Below are 16,450 nucleotides of genomic sequence, written 5' to 3'. Positions count from 1 at the left end.
CCTAAAGGTAGCAGAGAAAGAGGAAAGTATCTATTTTTTACCAAATGAGGGGAGGGAAAGAAGATGGAAGTATTGAATATAAGGATATGTCTTCTTTTCTAATAACTGCCAGGGGAGGCTCCCAGTGTCTAAATATAGGAAAAAAGTTCAAGTTATACTTTTGATTTCATTAGAGGATTACATTTCTTAAAACACCTAGCCAGAATTAAGATTCTTGAACCTTTTTTTTTTTTGAAAACTTTCACTTCATCAAACAAAAGGCCTTGGACATCATTTTAGTTATGCTTCATATTGTACGAAATATGTGACCTTGAGATATATATATATATATATATATATATATATATATATATCTAGTCTTATTCTGAAGCAAGTTATATGCACATGTAAAATCCCCTATTTTTTGTCCCATATTTTAAGGAACATTAAAACTGAAATTTAAGAAATAATCTCACATTACTCATTTCATTTCAGAGGGGCTATCAGTAGTACTAGTTAGTGACAGATCATAATCAGGTTTCTCCTATTTTGTCTCAAGTGTTGGATGAAAATATTACATACATTTCATGGTGAGAAACATTCAAGCAAAGCACCAACTATAGATATTTCTGAATTTAATGTCTGTTGTTATTGTAAATAAAATTACTGGTGTGAAAGATAGCATACTATAAAAGTCAATAAATGAATACTTTTAAAAATTTGTTTTAAGTTCATTCTTAAGGAAAGTTAAAAAAACAAATTGAAGTTTAATTGCAAGGGTTTTTTGACCCTCACTTTTTAAAAAGTTGAATTTGAGAGGCAAGAAAAAAAAGATGTTTTCTTATAATGCTACTTTTGCTCATTATTTAAAAATGCATTCTATTAATCATAAAATTTTAGGACTAAAACCAGGAGATCATTTATTGTAGCTCTTTTCTCATTTTACGGGTAGACCACTTGAAAAACTTGTTGGAATTAGTTCACAAAACTTAAATGACAAATTTAGGTTTCTTGACTGATTCTCAAACCAAGTACTCTTTTGTTTACTTCTCTTTAAAAATTGAGAGTATCCTTAATCCTTGGGTGCTTTTTAGCCAAAACCCCAATTTAACTTTATTTTTTAGTCAGGGAAATATTTGGCAACCTTACTAAGTTATAGTCTGATGATCTAGATGCAGAAATTCCTTAATTGCAAACACTGCAATCCGCATTAGTGGGCTTTTTTCCTCATTCTGCCATCTTTATTATATTTAAATAATTAATTCATGACAACATCTTTTTGATGGTAAGTCTAAATTATACTGTATTTTCAAAGTTTCTAAAAATATAAAACTAAGTAGACTAATATAATACTTCCATCATCCTATGATTCATGTAACACTCTGATTCTATGACCGTCTAATTAAGTGAATTATATGGTTCTTGTTGATAAGAGAAGCTTAAGTCAAAATGATGGAACTTTTCTATTTCAGTAAATCTTTTAAATCTTTTAACACATTAACTTTTTTCTCCTGAATTGAACACTTTACAAATATTAATATATTTCTTTTTCATAAAGAGAAAACTGAGATGAGTTTCTTTTTGTTTCAAAACCTTCCCCCCCCCAAACTCTACAAATTTTTGTCTTTTATAGAATGTCTGCATAATAAAATATGCATTCTTTGCTTCCCACCAGTTGTCATATAATATAGTAAGTAGTAATTAACAATCCTTTTTATTTGCTTTTTCTAAATAATCTTGCACAGGTAGTAACAAAATGCACTGACACTGATGCTCTTTTCTTGAGAGAAATAAAACAACCTACACAAGTATGGTAATTAAACTGAGAATGTCAAAGAATAAAGATGCTGAAGCCAATTCATCTTTAGACTGCTGGCATAAAATTTTTATTATTAGGTAGGTCGTAAATTTTTTAATCATAGCTGAAGCCACTTTATAATATAGAAATTTCTTTTTCCTATCTTGAGTAGAGAAAGTCCATTTTTGAGGATATGTTGTCCAACGACTAGAACACTTTCTGGATTAGTTACTTGCTTATGATTTATACTGACTCCTCCTTCTGTAATCATTTGGTACCTAAAAAAGAAATTTATAAATAAAAAGTAAGCTTATTTTTTTCAAATTTAAATGCAGATTTATTAGACTATATTTTTGGTAGGTCTCCAACTTAAGAGAGTTGTTATGATCTGTGTGCTTCTTTCTCTCCCTCAAGGAACTTTGAATAAGTCAAAAGTACAGACAAACATCACTGTTAAAGAGAACATTTTTTTGTTTCTTTGTTTCCTCTGTAGTGTGTAAGAGAAGAGTGTAGCACCTGGCTTAAAATTCTAGCTTCCACCATTAGTAGATGTATGACTGACTATGCAAACTATGTTCTGACTCAGTCATCTATTATACTATGTATTAGAATTATTGGTATAGAAATATTTTTCAAACCTTAACTCATAAATGAAACTTATAAATGACTGTGTTATTCCCATTTTCTCTTTTCATACTTTTCAGTGAAAACTTTTTTTTTTTTTTTGACTGTTGGCTATTTTTTTTGCTCAGTCAACAAATCTGATTAATTTTAAATTAGTCTTTTTGATTTTCATATAGTAATTGACTTGCATTAGTTTAAAATCCTGTATCAAAACTGTCAATTTCCTTTCTTCTGGCTTCTGGTTTCTTTTCATTATCCTCTCATTTTTATCCATTCTGACAAACTATGGTCTATAGACAAATATTGACTATAAACAGAAAGCCCCATCAGTTACAAATAAGTGATTTCCTATCAAAATACTATTTAAATTTTGTGATATCATATCTAGTTATTGGTAACTGAATATCTTTCATTGAAGTTTCCAATGCTTATTATAATAGCAAAATGACTGAATATTCAAAGCACTGAATAAATGCTTCTTGATTTAACATACATCTCAAAATATCAAAATTTTTTCCTTCTGATTCCAATTCCTCTCTTTTGTATTTTTCTTTGTTTCAAAGAATGGTCTTTTGGTCAAAGAATGAGCCTCTACCTCTAGTGTCAATCTACCAGTCCCTCTAGTCTAACAGGATTCCCTTCTCCCTGGGAGACCTGGGGATTGAAACCTCAGCCATGGACTTTTTGGAAGACAGTGAAAAGTATTAGTTGTATCAGGCAGAAAAAAGAACAAACTGCTTAACTAAAATTCATGATGTGAACTATGCCTTTGGACATAGATGATTAATATAAATCTTACCCTCTTGGGCCACTTGGAATGGCATTTGCTTTGCGACATAAATCTAATACACTTGTTCCAGGATCAAGAACCAATTCAGAGAATGGAGCTTCTTTAAATAGCTCTTTTAACTCTTCATCAGACATAATCTCAAGTGCATCTATACTGCAATGATAAAGGGCTTGTGTACACCTGAAAAAGATGAATATTTCAAGTGATCTGAACATTTTAATAAATATATTTACTGATGATTTTGACCCCAAAGCAATTTTAAAAGTTATAGAATTTTCTGAATTGGAAGGGATTTTAGGAATTATTTAATCCAATATTCTTATGTTATAATGTAAGAAAATATTCTTTAAAATGTCCAGGTCAAATTTGGTTAGTAACAAATTTGCAGCCTAAATCTTAGATCAATTCTTCTGGTTATTGACCGTTCATCTTTTGAATGAAACTTGTCCCATATTTTATGTAAAATTAATTTTTACCGATGTGATGTGGCTTCATATCTTCTAGGCTGGCTAAGGTTTGAAAAGATTACCTTTTGGCAGATTGTAATCCTTCTTGGCCATGAACAAATTTTGTTACTTCTGTTGCAAGTCGTATCTGAGGCCCCCATTTTTCTGGTGCCTTGGTATGCATCTGCATTATATTTTCAATCTCCGGAAGGGGTAAAAAAGTGAAGAGTTTAAGGTACCTTAAAGAAAAAAGCCAGCAATGTAGTTGGTATTTTCTATAATATTTCCATAATCTTTCCCAACTTCCTTACATTTCAAATACTAACCTTCAAGTATCAATTTTCAAAGAAATTTCTAATGTTTTAAATATATTTAGAAAAATACTAACTATGCCTAAATGAAGAAAATAATTTTGGACCCTTAAAAGACAAAATTTGGAAAACCCTTGTGAAAAATTTGAGTTAGAAATCATGATTTGATTACTTAAAAAAATACCAAAAAAACCCAGAAACAAGGTCCCAAAACTACTCACAGCAACAAAGAAATAAATGGATGTTTGCTATTTGGGAAATGTATGGGGGAAAATAACACATGGCATACAGGTCTTATTGTACCTAGAAGCCAACCCTCTTTGTCAGAGGTAGTATGCTTCTTCCTCAGCTCTTTTGCATCATGGCCATCTTTTTTTTTTTTTTTTTTAACACTGGTTTTAATACTGCATTAATCCTTGTACTGTTTACTTCATTTTGCTTTATTCATAATTTGCAATTTTTTCATTTCTATAGTATTATTTTTAATAACATTGCCCAATCTGTTCATAACAAAATTTTAAAATCCTTTTTATAAAGCCTTTATATAAAATGTAATATTCTTTGGTGGGTTTTTTGGGGGTTTCTAGAGGTCTTTGGGGCAGCCTTCTTTTCATCAGATTAATCACCACAAGAATAGCCAGGTGTTAAAAGTCCAAATCCTTTACTGTCTCCTTCAAAGTCTTGTCTCCTTGCCTGGGGCCTCATCTAGCTTTCTTAGAGGACTTCAGGAGTCTTGGTTTCTGTGGAGAAGTGCAGGAGACCAGGCCAGCCACCACAAGGCTGATGAAGATAGAGTTTTATTTACATATATATATATATATATATATATATATATATATATATATATATATATATATATAAAAAATATAACACTTCTCCAAAAGATTTTATCATGTTGACCAAAAAAAAAATTGTTTAGCCTTTTTAAGCAAACAAACATTTGCTATTTCTTTCTCCAACACTTTTATAGATGGGAGGCAATGAAGGCAAATGCTTTTAAGTCACATTTGAACTCAGCAAGATGTCTGCCTGAGTAGCAAAAAAAAAACACTTTTTAAAGCATTTTAGTAGGAAGAATATCACAACATTATGCAACTAAACTACAGGTTGTCAGTCACACTGAAATCACTTGAAATGAAAGAGATATTAAAACAATTTTATACATTATACTTACATGTAAAGAAAACCCTTATGGTAAGTAAGTATAAATATATACACAGGGCAACAATTAACACAAAGCCTGCAAATATTTTTTTTAAAGAGTATATTAGCTATATTCTAGGATAATTGTTCACTAAAAAGAGAATCATGTTGGTAAGCATTTTGGATTAAAGAAATTCAAGTTCCCATATGCTAGGTCTGCATGAAACAATCTAAATACAGGAAAAGGAACAATGCTTAAAAATTTAACTTGTAATTAAGGGATTTATATATTTTTTTCTGTAGCAAATTTTACCTCTCAAAAATCACCACTTACTTTTCTATACAGTCATCAGGCTGTCTGACAAAAAATTGATAAAATTCAAAAGGAGATGTTTTGTCTCTGTTTAACCAAACAGCATTGCCAGCAGATTTTCCCAGTTTAGCTCCAGTTGTACTAGTAATCAGAGGAACAGTGATTCCAAATACATCTTCTCCAGTCATCCTATATAATAAAGAACATTTTTCAGTGTTAATTTTCTCACAAATTTGTAAATACCTTCCGAAAGCATAAATCCCCACATTAGAAAAAATATGAACAGATAGGAAGCAAAAATAGATGCAATTTATATTCTACCTCTCAAAATATTTATAGCTGGAAAGGAATGGATGGAAAGGTGCATGGGTGGACCTATGCACACAGAGATACAGATAGACACACACGCATGTGCTGATAATTAAAATTAACTTTGCCAAAGACCTGAAACTAGGACTCAGATCTTGACTACTAATATAGTGTCCTTTCCACACTGTCCTCATATAGTAATTTCTCATCTACTCTCATCTACAAAAATATGACTCATGTTTATGATTTTAAAAAGCATTTTTAAAAAATTAATGAACCATATGAGTTTGGTAGTAGAAGCATTATAAGTGGACATTTTGATTTTCTAATACCTTTCTAAAGTACTATATGGCATGTTTGTAATATAGAAATCAACTGTACTTTGTGAATTTTAAATGTCTCATAAGATAATCAGAAATATCAGTTTGCAATGAAGTGGAAAAGCACCCCAAATGGGACCGTGAGAAACATAATCTTGAATCTTTGTAATTAGAAGTTTATTATTAGTTCTTCACTCCCTACTGCAGATGGTATTCTTACACTCCCCAGATGTGCTGTCCCAAGAGACCTGAGTCCTTGACTTGATAAGCTTAAAGAAATACTCCTTGCTGCTGCCTGAAAATGAGCCCCTTAGAGTGATAACATTTTTTGCCTCCTATTTAGAATAGAAATCCTTTATTATGACAAATGTATCAAAAAAAATTTTGATGTCTCTCTCTTCTTCCTATAAATATGTGGCCCTGAGACCACTCATTTGCTGACCCTCTTGTTCTGGTGGGGTACAGTCCTAGCTAGCAATAAACGCTCATAAATTTTCATTATTTTGGCTGCCCTGTTTTTCTCTCGCCTGGTCACTTCAGCAGAATGAAGGACTTTCAAGAATAACTAATTCCAAAGTATTTAAACATAAGGAGCCCCATTAAAAGAATAATAATCTTTTAAAAACATTTTAAAATCTAAAACTACAAAAAAAAAAAAAAAAAAAAAGAAAAATTGTCTTATGTGCAGAAGAGAGGATTTCAAAATATGTAATAATAAATTTACATTTAAAGCATGTATACTAATAGAAGACATTGTATTCAGAAATGTCCATCTTTTCTTTGCTTCGGTAGGTTTTTTTCCCTTTACTCCCCACCACTTCCCCCCAAACAGGCTGCATAAGCATGGATATATTTATGTATACATATGCATATACACTCCCACACCTACTTACATACAAATATATCTAAAACTATTAATATGTTTGACAATGTAAATTTATCTTTTGATTTGGATCTTTTTAAACTTTTGACTTTGATATCAATAATTACCCCTCTTCTAATAAATTCTACTCCTGATCATTGTTATGTTTGTGTGTATCTCTAGTTTCCTATTTAGTGCTGCTAACTTGCCTTAATTATTAATTTACAATAATACAATAATATACAATATATAATAATAATCTCCCCTGCCCCAAGGATCCCTCCATTATCCTCCCTTATCCTTCCTTCTTCATCCCTTTTCCATTAATTTACATACTTTATCCCATTGCCTTTAATTTGTACATCATTCTATACCTGCCTTATTCTATTCCCTTTCCCTCTAATTTCTTTAAAGATTTTTGGAGAGTATTATATCCTTTTAAGCAAAGATATTGACTTGCCCAAGGTCACACAATTAGGAAGTATTAAGTGTCTGGGGTCAAATTTGAACTCGGGCCCTCCTGACTTCAGGTCTGGTGCTCTATCCACCGCACCACCTAGCTGCCCACATATTCCTCCCTTTAAGTCATTCCCTATGTGAGTAGTATTTTCAGAACTTCCAGGCCACCTCTTTCATCTAATTCCTCAGTGTCAGTTTTTGCTCTTATACTTTATTTGTACAGCATAATTACTGTTTTTACTTCTTCCTACAATTTTGCTTTTTAGAGTCATACCATATTCAACTCTACCTCTTCTTTCTTTTGGACTACCCAATTACTAATGACAATCTTAGACATATGATTTACATTTCTTCAAGCCATTCTCCAATTGATAAATGGTCAAAGGATATGAACAGACAATTTTCATATGATAAAATTGAAACTATTTCCACTCATATGAAAGAGTGTTCCAAATCACTATTGATCAGAGAAATGCAAATTAAGACAGCTCTGAGATATCACTATACTTCTGTCAGATTGGCTAAGATGACAGGAACAAATAACGATGAATGTTGGAGGGGATGTGGGAAAACTGGGACACTGATGCATTGTTGTTGGAGTTGTGAAAGAATCCAGCCATTCTGGAGAGCAATCTGGAATTATGCCCCAAAAGTTATCAAACTGTGCATACCCTTTGACCCAGCAGTGCTACTACTGGGCTTATATCCCAAGGAAATACTAAAGAAGGGAAAGGGACTTGTATGTGCTAAAATGTTTGTGGCAGCCCTTTTTGTAGTGGCTACAAACTGGAAAATGAATGGATGCCCATCAAATGGAGAATGGTTGGGTAAATTATGGTACATGAATGTTATGGAATATTACTGTTCTGTAAGAAATATCCAGCAGGATGAAGACAGAGAGGCTTGGAGAGACATATCAACTGATGCTGAGGGAAATGAGCAGAACTAGAAGATCATTATACACTTCAACAATAGTACTGTATGAGGATATATTCTGATGGAAGTGGATATCTTCAACATAGAGAAGATCTAATCCAGTTCCAATTGATCAATGATGGTCAGAATTAGCTACACCCAGAGAAGGAACACTGGGAAATGAGTGTAAACTGTTTGCATTTTTTGTTTTTCTTCCCAGGTTATTTTTACCTTCCGTATCCAATTCTTCCTTTGCAACAACAACAACAACAAAATTCGGTTCTGCACATATATATTGTATCTAGGATATACTATAACATACTTAATATGTATGGGAATGTATGTCATCTAGGGGAGGGGGTGGAGGGAAGGAGGGGAAAAATTCGGAACAGAAGGGAGTACAAGGGATAATGTAAAAAAAATTACCTATGCATATGTACTGTCAAAAAATGTTATAATTCTAAAATTAAAAAAAACTTTTTTTAAATAAATAACTAACTAAATCTCCTGGATAGAAAAAAAAAAAAAGATTTACATTTCCACATATAAAACATAGTTTGTCCTTAACTGAATCCCTTGAAATTAGCCTTTGATTTTGGTTCTCATATGTCAAATTTTCTGTTGAGCCTAATTGTAACAAAATCCTGATAATCTGACAGTTCATTGAATGTCTATCCCTGGGATAGGGAGGATGGTGTCTCTGGCTTCAGGTCTTCTTTCAATTCTCCTCTCTGGCCCTGGAATCTAAACCAAGAACTCTACTGGCTTCTGCTCTCACTAGGCAGAAGTGTACTGGTTCTTTCTTGCCCAGGGTCACATTTCTCAGTTAGCCCTAGCATTTCTTATCAGCAGAGGTTCTCTCAATCTTCCCAGACTCAAATCCCCAAGGCTTCTAGCTTGCTGTTTCAGCTGAGCTAGCCTGGAGGTTTTTATAATTTACCTTTCACTAACCTCTATTTTGGGCTTTTTCTGAGGATCTTTGTTTTTCTCTGGTTTAGAATTGTGCCCTGAGGCACAATTTTGTTGTGTTTGTGCGGGAAATCTGGAGAGCTTGACATCTGACCTATTCCCAGAATCTTCTTCAATAATCTTTTTACATGATATAAAATTGTTTAGGATCCTGGTCTATTCTATGAACACTGTCATCAAAACAACATCAGAGTAATTTTAAAAAATAATCTTTCTTCAAATTGGCAACCTTTTGCTAAATAAACTTAAGCAAAGATTCACAGTGAAGTTAGAAAGCAAGTTGACTTTTATTCTGGCTTACTTTTGCTCTGTAGCACTTTTAGTGGAGCTTTAGACGTAGAAATTCTTTTGTTTCTGAATTTACAATTATATATATTATACGTTAGCTAAAAGGCTCAAAATTACCCTATTCTGTGTATTCAGACTATTTAAGTCTGAAAGGACTTATGATATCTTTTCAACATAGTGAGTTCCCAGTCATTGGAGTTTGCCAAGGAGGGGGACCGATTATCAGGTAAAATATATATATAAATTATATAATAATTTTATAATTATCCTGAGTCCAGATAATTATAAAAATCAGAAGGGACTTTAGATATCATTTAATTTAATCCTCCAGTTTTAAAGATGAAGAAACTATGGATAGAGAGGTAAAAACCTTGTCCAAGGTTACAAAGCAAGTTATGGAGAAGATAGTACAAGATCTCCTAAACTCTACTTCAGTGTTTTTTCCATTATAATCATGTAGCTTCTTTTTAAATAAGTAGAAACTTATTTTGTTCTTCCTTATCAGTTGACATTTCATTTTTTTGGTAACCTGTCAATATTTGCACTCATTGTGAGGTCTCACTTTCAGTCAGCTGCTACTAGATCTGTTTACTATCTTGAGCACTGTTTGGATGGAAGCAATAATTACTGATCACTGAGACATCTAGCTATCTTGTATATTCCTTTTCTTAAACTGTGGGTCACAACTCCATATTATGACTGAATTAGAGGGGCCATGAAATTATTTATTCTCATATATTTTGATTTGTATACTATATTATTTTATATACTTATTTACATAGGATCACATAAAAATTTCTTGGGCAAAAAAAGGGTTGTGAGTGGAAAAAGTTTAAGAAGTCCTGCTATATACCATCCAGGAAGCATCCTAATCAGATGTGCTCAGCACCCTCTTGGAGCTTACCAAGAGGCTCTTTTGAAAAACTAACACTTATATGAGTCTATGTGGGAGACTGATATAGCTCTGTCATTTTTCTTCCTTTGAAGAAGAAAAGATCTGCTTAGATACAAAAATCAATCTGTCAGAGTCTTTATTAACATTGCCAAGACTAGCAGAATTACAGAGCAAAAAATTCCGTTTTTGTACTAGTTTGGGAAAAAATGCAAGTGTATTTTCATCACCAAAATTCACTAGTAATTAATGCTTTTTGTGACTTAAAACTCTCTACAACTTGTTTTAGCCTGGGTATTATGTGTAATACAGTGTAATACTCCAATGTAATACATGTGTAATACTCCAATGTCATCATTATTAGGGACTCTAGAATATACAGCCATCTCTAAAATCTTGTGTTTCTTCAAGATGAAAAAAGTTTCATGTAAGGGCAAAGCAGCAAACATTGAATCATAGAATTTGGAGTTGAAAAAACTTAAATCTGTTCATTTTATGTAGGGGCAGTGAAGCACAGAAAGTTGAGCTGTCTCTTGTGAGAGCAAGGATTTAACCTATGTCTTTAAATGCAGTAATATGTCTATTACATTACACCAAATTTGTTATACAAGAATCAGCCTAGCTAAACCGGAATTCAGTACTAGAAAACTGGCCACCAACTAATTAATTTTCTGTAAGTCACACAGCAACTTATCAGATATCAGATATAGTGAGGATACAATCTGTGTAGGTATAAAGTACTCACATCAATTAGGTTATAGATGCTTTAAATAAAAGTTGCCCTATGAAGTCACATATACAAGTTGATTTTGCTTAACTCTTTTGTTGTTACGAGAGAAGACTTATGAAGCGAGGAGGTATATAGCCAGAATCTAGAAATGAATGAGATGTGAAAAACAAAGTATGTCAATAAAACCTTAAAAATAAAATAGCATTATAAACTTGGGAGGGAGAATAAATATATAAGTAAAAACCAAAAGGAAACTTTCTTCTAATATTTTGTATCATATTTAAAAAAAAGGTTTTACTTTTTATGACATTTGCAACTATACTATCCAAAAGTTAGCCACTGGATTTCTTACATGAATGATTTATATTAGCTAAAAGGCTCAGAATGACACTATCCTGTGTATTCAGACTATTTAAGTGATGATTATCATTATATCCTTTCTCAACATAGTGAGTTCCCAGTCACTGGAGTTTGCCATGAAGGGGGACCAATTATCAGGGATATTATAAAAGGAATTCATATTTCTGGTTAGGAACTGGATTAAGTTTCCATTAGGTCTATTTTGCTTTATCTTAATTTGTATAAATCTTATATTTGTGATGCATATACGATTAAATTTATATGCATTATTTTTTATCCATATATATGTCTTGTCTTTATATTCCAGTTCTTGGTCTAATGCCTCGGTCTAGAGCAAAGCTTCTTAAATTTTTTCTATTTCCAATACTTTTTTACCTAAGAAATTTTTATACAATTTTGGGATACCATAAGGGCTTGCAACCCAGTACTAAGAAGCTTTGGTCTAGAGAAAATCTTAAGAGTCTGAAGACTATGCCAAGCAGAACACAAGTTTTACTAAATCTTAAGATGATGGCAAGATTTAAGTCCGAGTGTAGCAATGGACTTATGTTGTCACCTAGCTAAATTCTGAAAAACTCAACACCAGATTAACTGAGGCCATATCAACCAGGATTACTGAGAGTACAATCTGCACTCATGAATGGAGTGTCCAGAAATATGATATCATATTACCTTTAAACAGAGAATTAACTTGATAAATTGAGTTCCTTGAAGGAATCATGTTTTTATTTGTTCTTATTTATGGGCCAACAGTCAACTGTATCTGCATTTAGAAAAATTTGGCTAAAGAGATTTATCCATCTTTTTGTGCCATCCTTGGGGAACTGACCCTCTTGGCTCTGGAATTCTTCCCAATATCTCAAAAGCCAGGCACTCTTGATGAGTGTCACAGAGCCTACTATCTACTATCTATTATCTAGCCTGTCCCAGTTTTGTCCACTTCTGCCATTTTCTTGCCATATGTCACTTTTTGGACCATTACAGGTTGCCTTAGACCTATGCTTAACAGTCCTTCTACTCCTTTCTGAGGAGAGTTAGCCTTTCTTGCTAAGGCCCACTCCTCCACTTCATCCTTTAGTTTCTTCAGGAAGCTCATTCCATGGATCATTAACTCTGATCTTCAATTTCCTTTTTTCTGCTGATTTCTTCTTTGTTACTTAAGTCTTTCTTCATGAGTCACTTTATGCTCATTGCCTACATATCCCCTTACAATCTGCCTTCCACTCTCACCAATTACTAAAACTATTTTCTCTAAATTTACCTTAAATTCCTTCAACCAGGAGCCTTTACTTAGTCCTTCCTCCTATTTGAACACTATGCAGCACCCTCTCTTTTGGACACTCTCTCCTACCCTGAATATTGCTTGCTCTTGGTTTGCCTTCTCCTTTGCTAACTTATCATTCATGTCTAATCCCATGAAATGGGGTTGTCCTCCACTGCTCAATGCTGGGGTCTCCTCTCTCTCTATAAGCTTTCCTGGTGACCTTATCTGCTCCCATATGTTCAATTATTAGCTCAATGCAGCTAGGAGGATAAAGTGCCAGGCCTAGTCAGGAAGACCCAAGTTTCAGACACTTCTAGCTGTGTGACAAGTCACTTAACCCTGTTTGCATCAGTTTCTTCATCTTTCAAATGGAACTGTGGAACTAAAGGCCAAACCAGTCCACTACTTTTTTTTTTTTTTTTTGCCAAGAATATCCCAAATGGGATCATGAATGGGACAGGACTGCACAACAAAATGCAGATGACTCACACATTTACTATATATAGTCAGTCTAATGTTTTTCCCCATATCCTGCCCTACAGCAACTGCCTACTGACATCTCCATCAAGATCAGCACATCAAATTTCACAGAACTTACAGTATTCTCCCTTAAACCTTCCCCAAACATTCCTTTTTTCAGTAGAAGACACCATCATACATCCTGATATCCAAGTTTACAATTTCAAAACCATTCTCTTTCCTACTTGCTACTAAGCTGTCACATTTCACTGATTTTATCTTCTTTCCTTTTCTAGCTTCCATCCGTTTTTCTCAATTCAAATAACTGCCACCACCGCCCTAGTTCAAGTCCTCACTATCTTTTGCCTGGAACAGACTATTGTATTATTGCAATACAATTTGGTCTCCCTGCTTCAACTTGGTCCTCTCCAGTTCATCTGGTGCACAGCTGCCAAAATGTTCGGTTATGTCACTCCTCTGCCTAAAATATTTCAATAGCTCTAGAATAAAATATAAACCCCTCAGTCTGATGACACTTTAAAGATTTCCAGAGTTTGGTCTGAATTTTTTTTTTTTTTTTTTTCAGATTTCACAGTATTCTCCTTCCTAAATTTATGTTCCGGAAAAATAGATCTACTACTTTTCCCTAAATTAAGCATTGTTTCTCACTTCGGCATCACCCATACTTAAAACTTTATCTTTTTATCACTTTCTTCCTCCAAGGGGCTCCCTCTTCTCCAGAGGTTGATTCCCAGTCTTTCCTCCCTTCTCAAATTTCCTCGAATTTACATATCCAGGTCCAGATGGAATCTCAGTGACTGGAGCTGGGGTAAAGAGTGATGAGAGGACGCAACTATTTTTTTCTAGTTGTCCTTACACTGTCTAACACAAAGTTTTTAAACTCGTTAAGCCTGCGCGGCCTCTCCCACCTCACCACAGAGCTAGCAGCAGCCTCCAGCCCCGGAGGCCCTTACTTGTGGATGAATTCGTAGCCAGACACTATGTTGCCCAGCTGGTCCGAGCCTCCTAGTTGGATGCGGCACCCGTAGCGCTGGTGCAAGTAGTAGAAGTCGTAGGCCTGGAGGACTTGGTAGAAGAATTCAGTCAGGCTCATGCCCTCCGGGCTCTTCAGTCGGGACTGCACGCTGTGCCGGCTCAGCAGCGTCCCCATGCGAAAGCAGCCGCCCACGGTGGACAAGAAGTCCACCAGCGGCTGCTGCGAGTACCACGCCGCGTTATCCAGGACCGTGAAGGTGCCCCACGTCCGCCCATCGTGGAAAAAGCGCCGGTGGTGGGCGGACAGCCGTTCGAGAGAGTCCCGCAGGGTTCGGGCGTTCTCCCGAACGCGCTCCGCGCTCAGAGCTTCCCGCTCTTTGGTGCGTCCACTAGGGTCCCCGAGGCGCGCGGTGGCACCGCCAACCACAGCGATGACATGGTGACCAGCACGCTGGAACTGCAGCAGCCCAAGAACCGTCAGAAGGTGGCCGACGTGCAGCGAGTCAGCCGTGGGGTCGAACCCACAGTATACAGTTTGTGCGACGCCAGCCTTCGCTCCGCTGGCTAAAAGCTCCGGCAGCTCCAAGTCCACTCCCTTTGCTGGGAAAATTTCCTTGAACAGACCTCGCTTTCTTTGCGTCACCAGCAGGTCCTGCGCCCCCGAGTGGCTCTCACGCTGACCTGACGGCCGGGCCTCCAGCCGTCTGCACAAGCAGAAACGGCGACCCAGCCAAAAGAGCCGTAACGTGGGCGCCGCCATCTTGTCCAGCTGAGCGGAAAACCTCGCAAGGCATAGTGGGATTGTAGGTTCAGTCTCCTCCTCCTTAGGTTCCCCGGGTCTGAGAAAGCCTTGCTTCCGGCCCTGTAGTCCGGAAGACTGAGGTGGAAAACTGATTGTGGTCATTCCTATGTCCTTAAACTCGTATCCTAGGCAACTCTCTTTGGACTGAAGGTGTCAATTTCCATTTAGAAATCCCTTTAAATTGCTGAAAAACGAAAATGACCCTAGTTGTAACAATTTAGAGAGGTTTGGGGGAATCGGAAAAGGGAGGTTAGTAACGAGGCACCTGCTCTGTGTTATCAACGTGGAGATGCACAAAGATGAATAAGATAGTGAGGTTGCTTTCAAGTAGCAAGGACTTCATTTAAGTAGTGGAAAAACCGTCCTATGCATTTTCAAAGAAGAACTCATGGAGTCAAAATGAACTCATAAGGCCACGTTGGGGGGAAGGGACCATCTAAAGGACTGATGAAAATCATTGACTCAGCTGGTTGAAGCCATGGCTGGCTGTAGTCCTACACTGGATGGTGGCCCCTATGAGGAACGAGGGATAGGAAATGAACCTGAAGAAAATCCAGGATCCCTTACTCTTGAGCAAGTTTTGAGGTATATAGTGAATGAAAAAAATCCAGAGGATTTCAGGTTCAGTCCAAGATATCCCAATGGCTCCTTTTTGGCAGATCACTAATTTTTTTTTTTTTTTAGACTGGTGTTAATTGACTTGCCCAGGGTCACACAGCTAGGAAGTGTTAAGTGTCTGAGATCAGATTTGAACTCGGGTCCTCCTGAATTCAGGGCTGGTGCTCTATCCACTGCCCCCGGTAGGTCACTTCTTTTAGCCTTCTTAAACTTTTTCCACTTTTGACCCCCTTTTACCCTAAATTTTTATTTATCTTAAATCTGAGCAGACGTGTTTCTGGTAGCTTCCCTGCACATGCAGTGCAACCAGTGCATGTTGGCTGTTCAGAACCAAGGCTGTAGAGAAGTCACCTGAAGCAACACTGCTGCCAGAAACACCTGGAAGAGGAAGGGAAACTAACTTCCCTTTACTGAAAGGAACTTTAAGAAACTTTTTCCTTTTGATCAGTGATCCCTTTCAGAGTCTCAGCCCTTCCTGGGGAAGGTATATCCCCCCTAGTTATCTTTCCCGCAAGCCAGAGCCTTTGATTCAATTAGAAATCCTGGTCAAAAAGCACCCCTGTGAAGTGTTGTTAATTCCAATAGAGATCTGGGGTGAAAACGGATAAGAATCTAAGCCTGGGACCCTCAGCTCTTGAAGCCCCAAGATTCCTTAAAAAGGGCAGTATTTGGACTTGCCCCTTGCAGATGGCCCTAGATAGCTTGCTCAACTGCCAGGACCCTTCTGCCTGCTGAGAAGGCAAAATGACCAGGACCCTGGCCACTGAGAAGAAATTCTCTTCACAGTGCCAGCCTCCATTCCC

At 35.9% G+C, this 16,450-nt stretch overlaps 1 protein-coding gene across 1 annotated transcript; it reads right to left on the bottom strand.

Annotated features, from left to right (window-relative positions):
• Positions 1 to 1,842: 1,842 nt before the first annotated feature.
• YARS2 (tyrosyl-tRNA synthetase 2) lies at positions 1,843 to 15,018 on the bottom strand. Its single transcript, XM_074270585.1, has 5 exons — positions 14,206 to 15,018; positions 5,426 to 5,593; positions 3,721 to 3,876; positions 3,201 to 3,371; positions 1,843 to 2,055 (listed from the first exon to the last, which is right to left on the bottom strand). Exons 1-5 carry the CDS (start codon positions 14,985 to 14,987, stop codon positions 1,896 to 1,898), a joined length of 1,437 nt encoding a protein of 478 aa, XP_074126686.1. The 5' UTR covers positions 14,988 to 15,018; the 3' UTR covers positions 1,843 to 1,895.
• Positions 15,019 to 16,450: the final 1,432 nt, after the last annotated feature.

Source organism: Sminthopsis crassicaudata, chromosome 5 (assembly GCF_048593235.1).
Source record: "Sminthopsis crassicaudata isolate SCR6 chromosome 5, ASM4859323v1, whole genome shotgun sequence".
Taxonomy (NCBI): domain Eukaryota; kingdom Metazoa; phylum Chordata; class Mammalia; order Dasyuromorphia; family Dasyuridae; genus Sminthopsis; species Sminthopsis crassicaudata.
The sequence above is the reverse complement of the archived record's forward strand: the minus strand, read 5'-3'. Positions and strand labels throughout refer to the sequence as shown.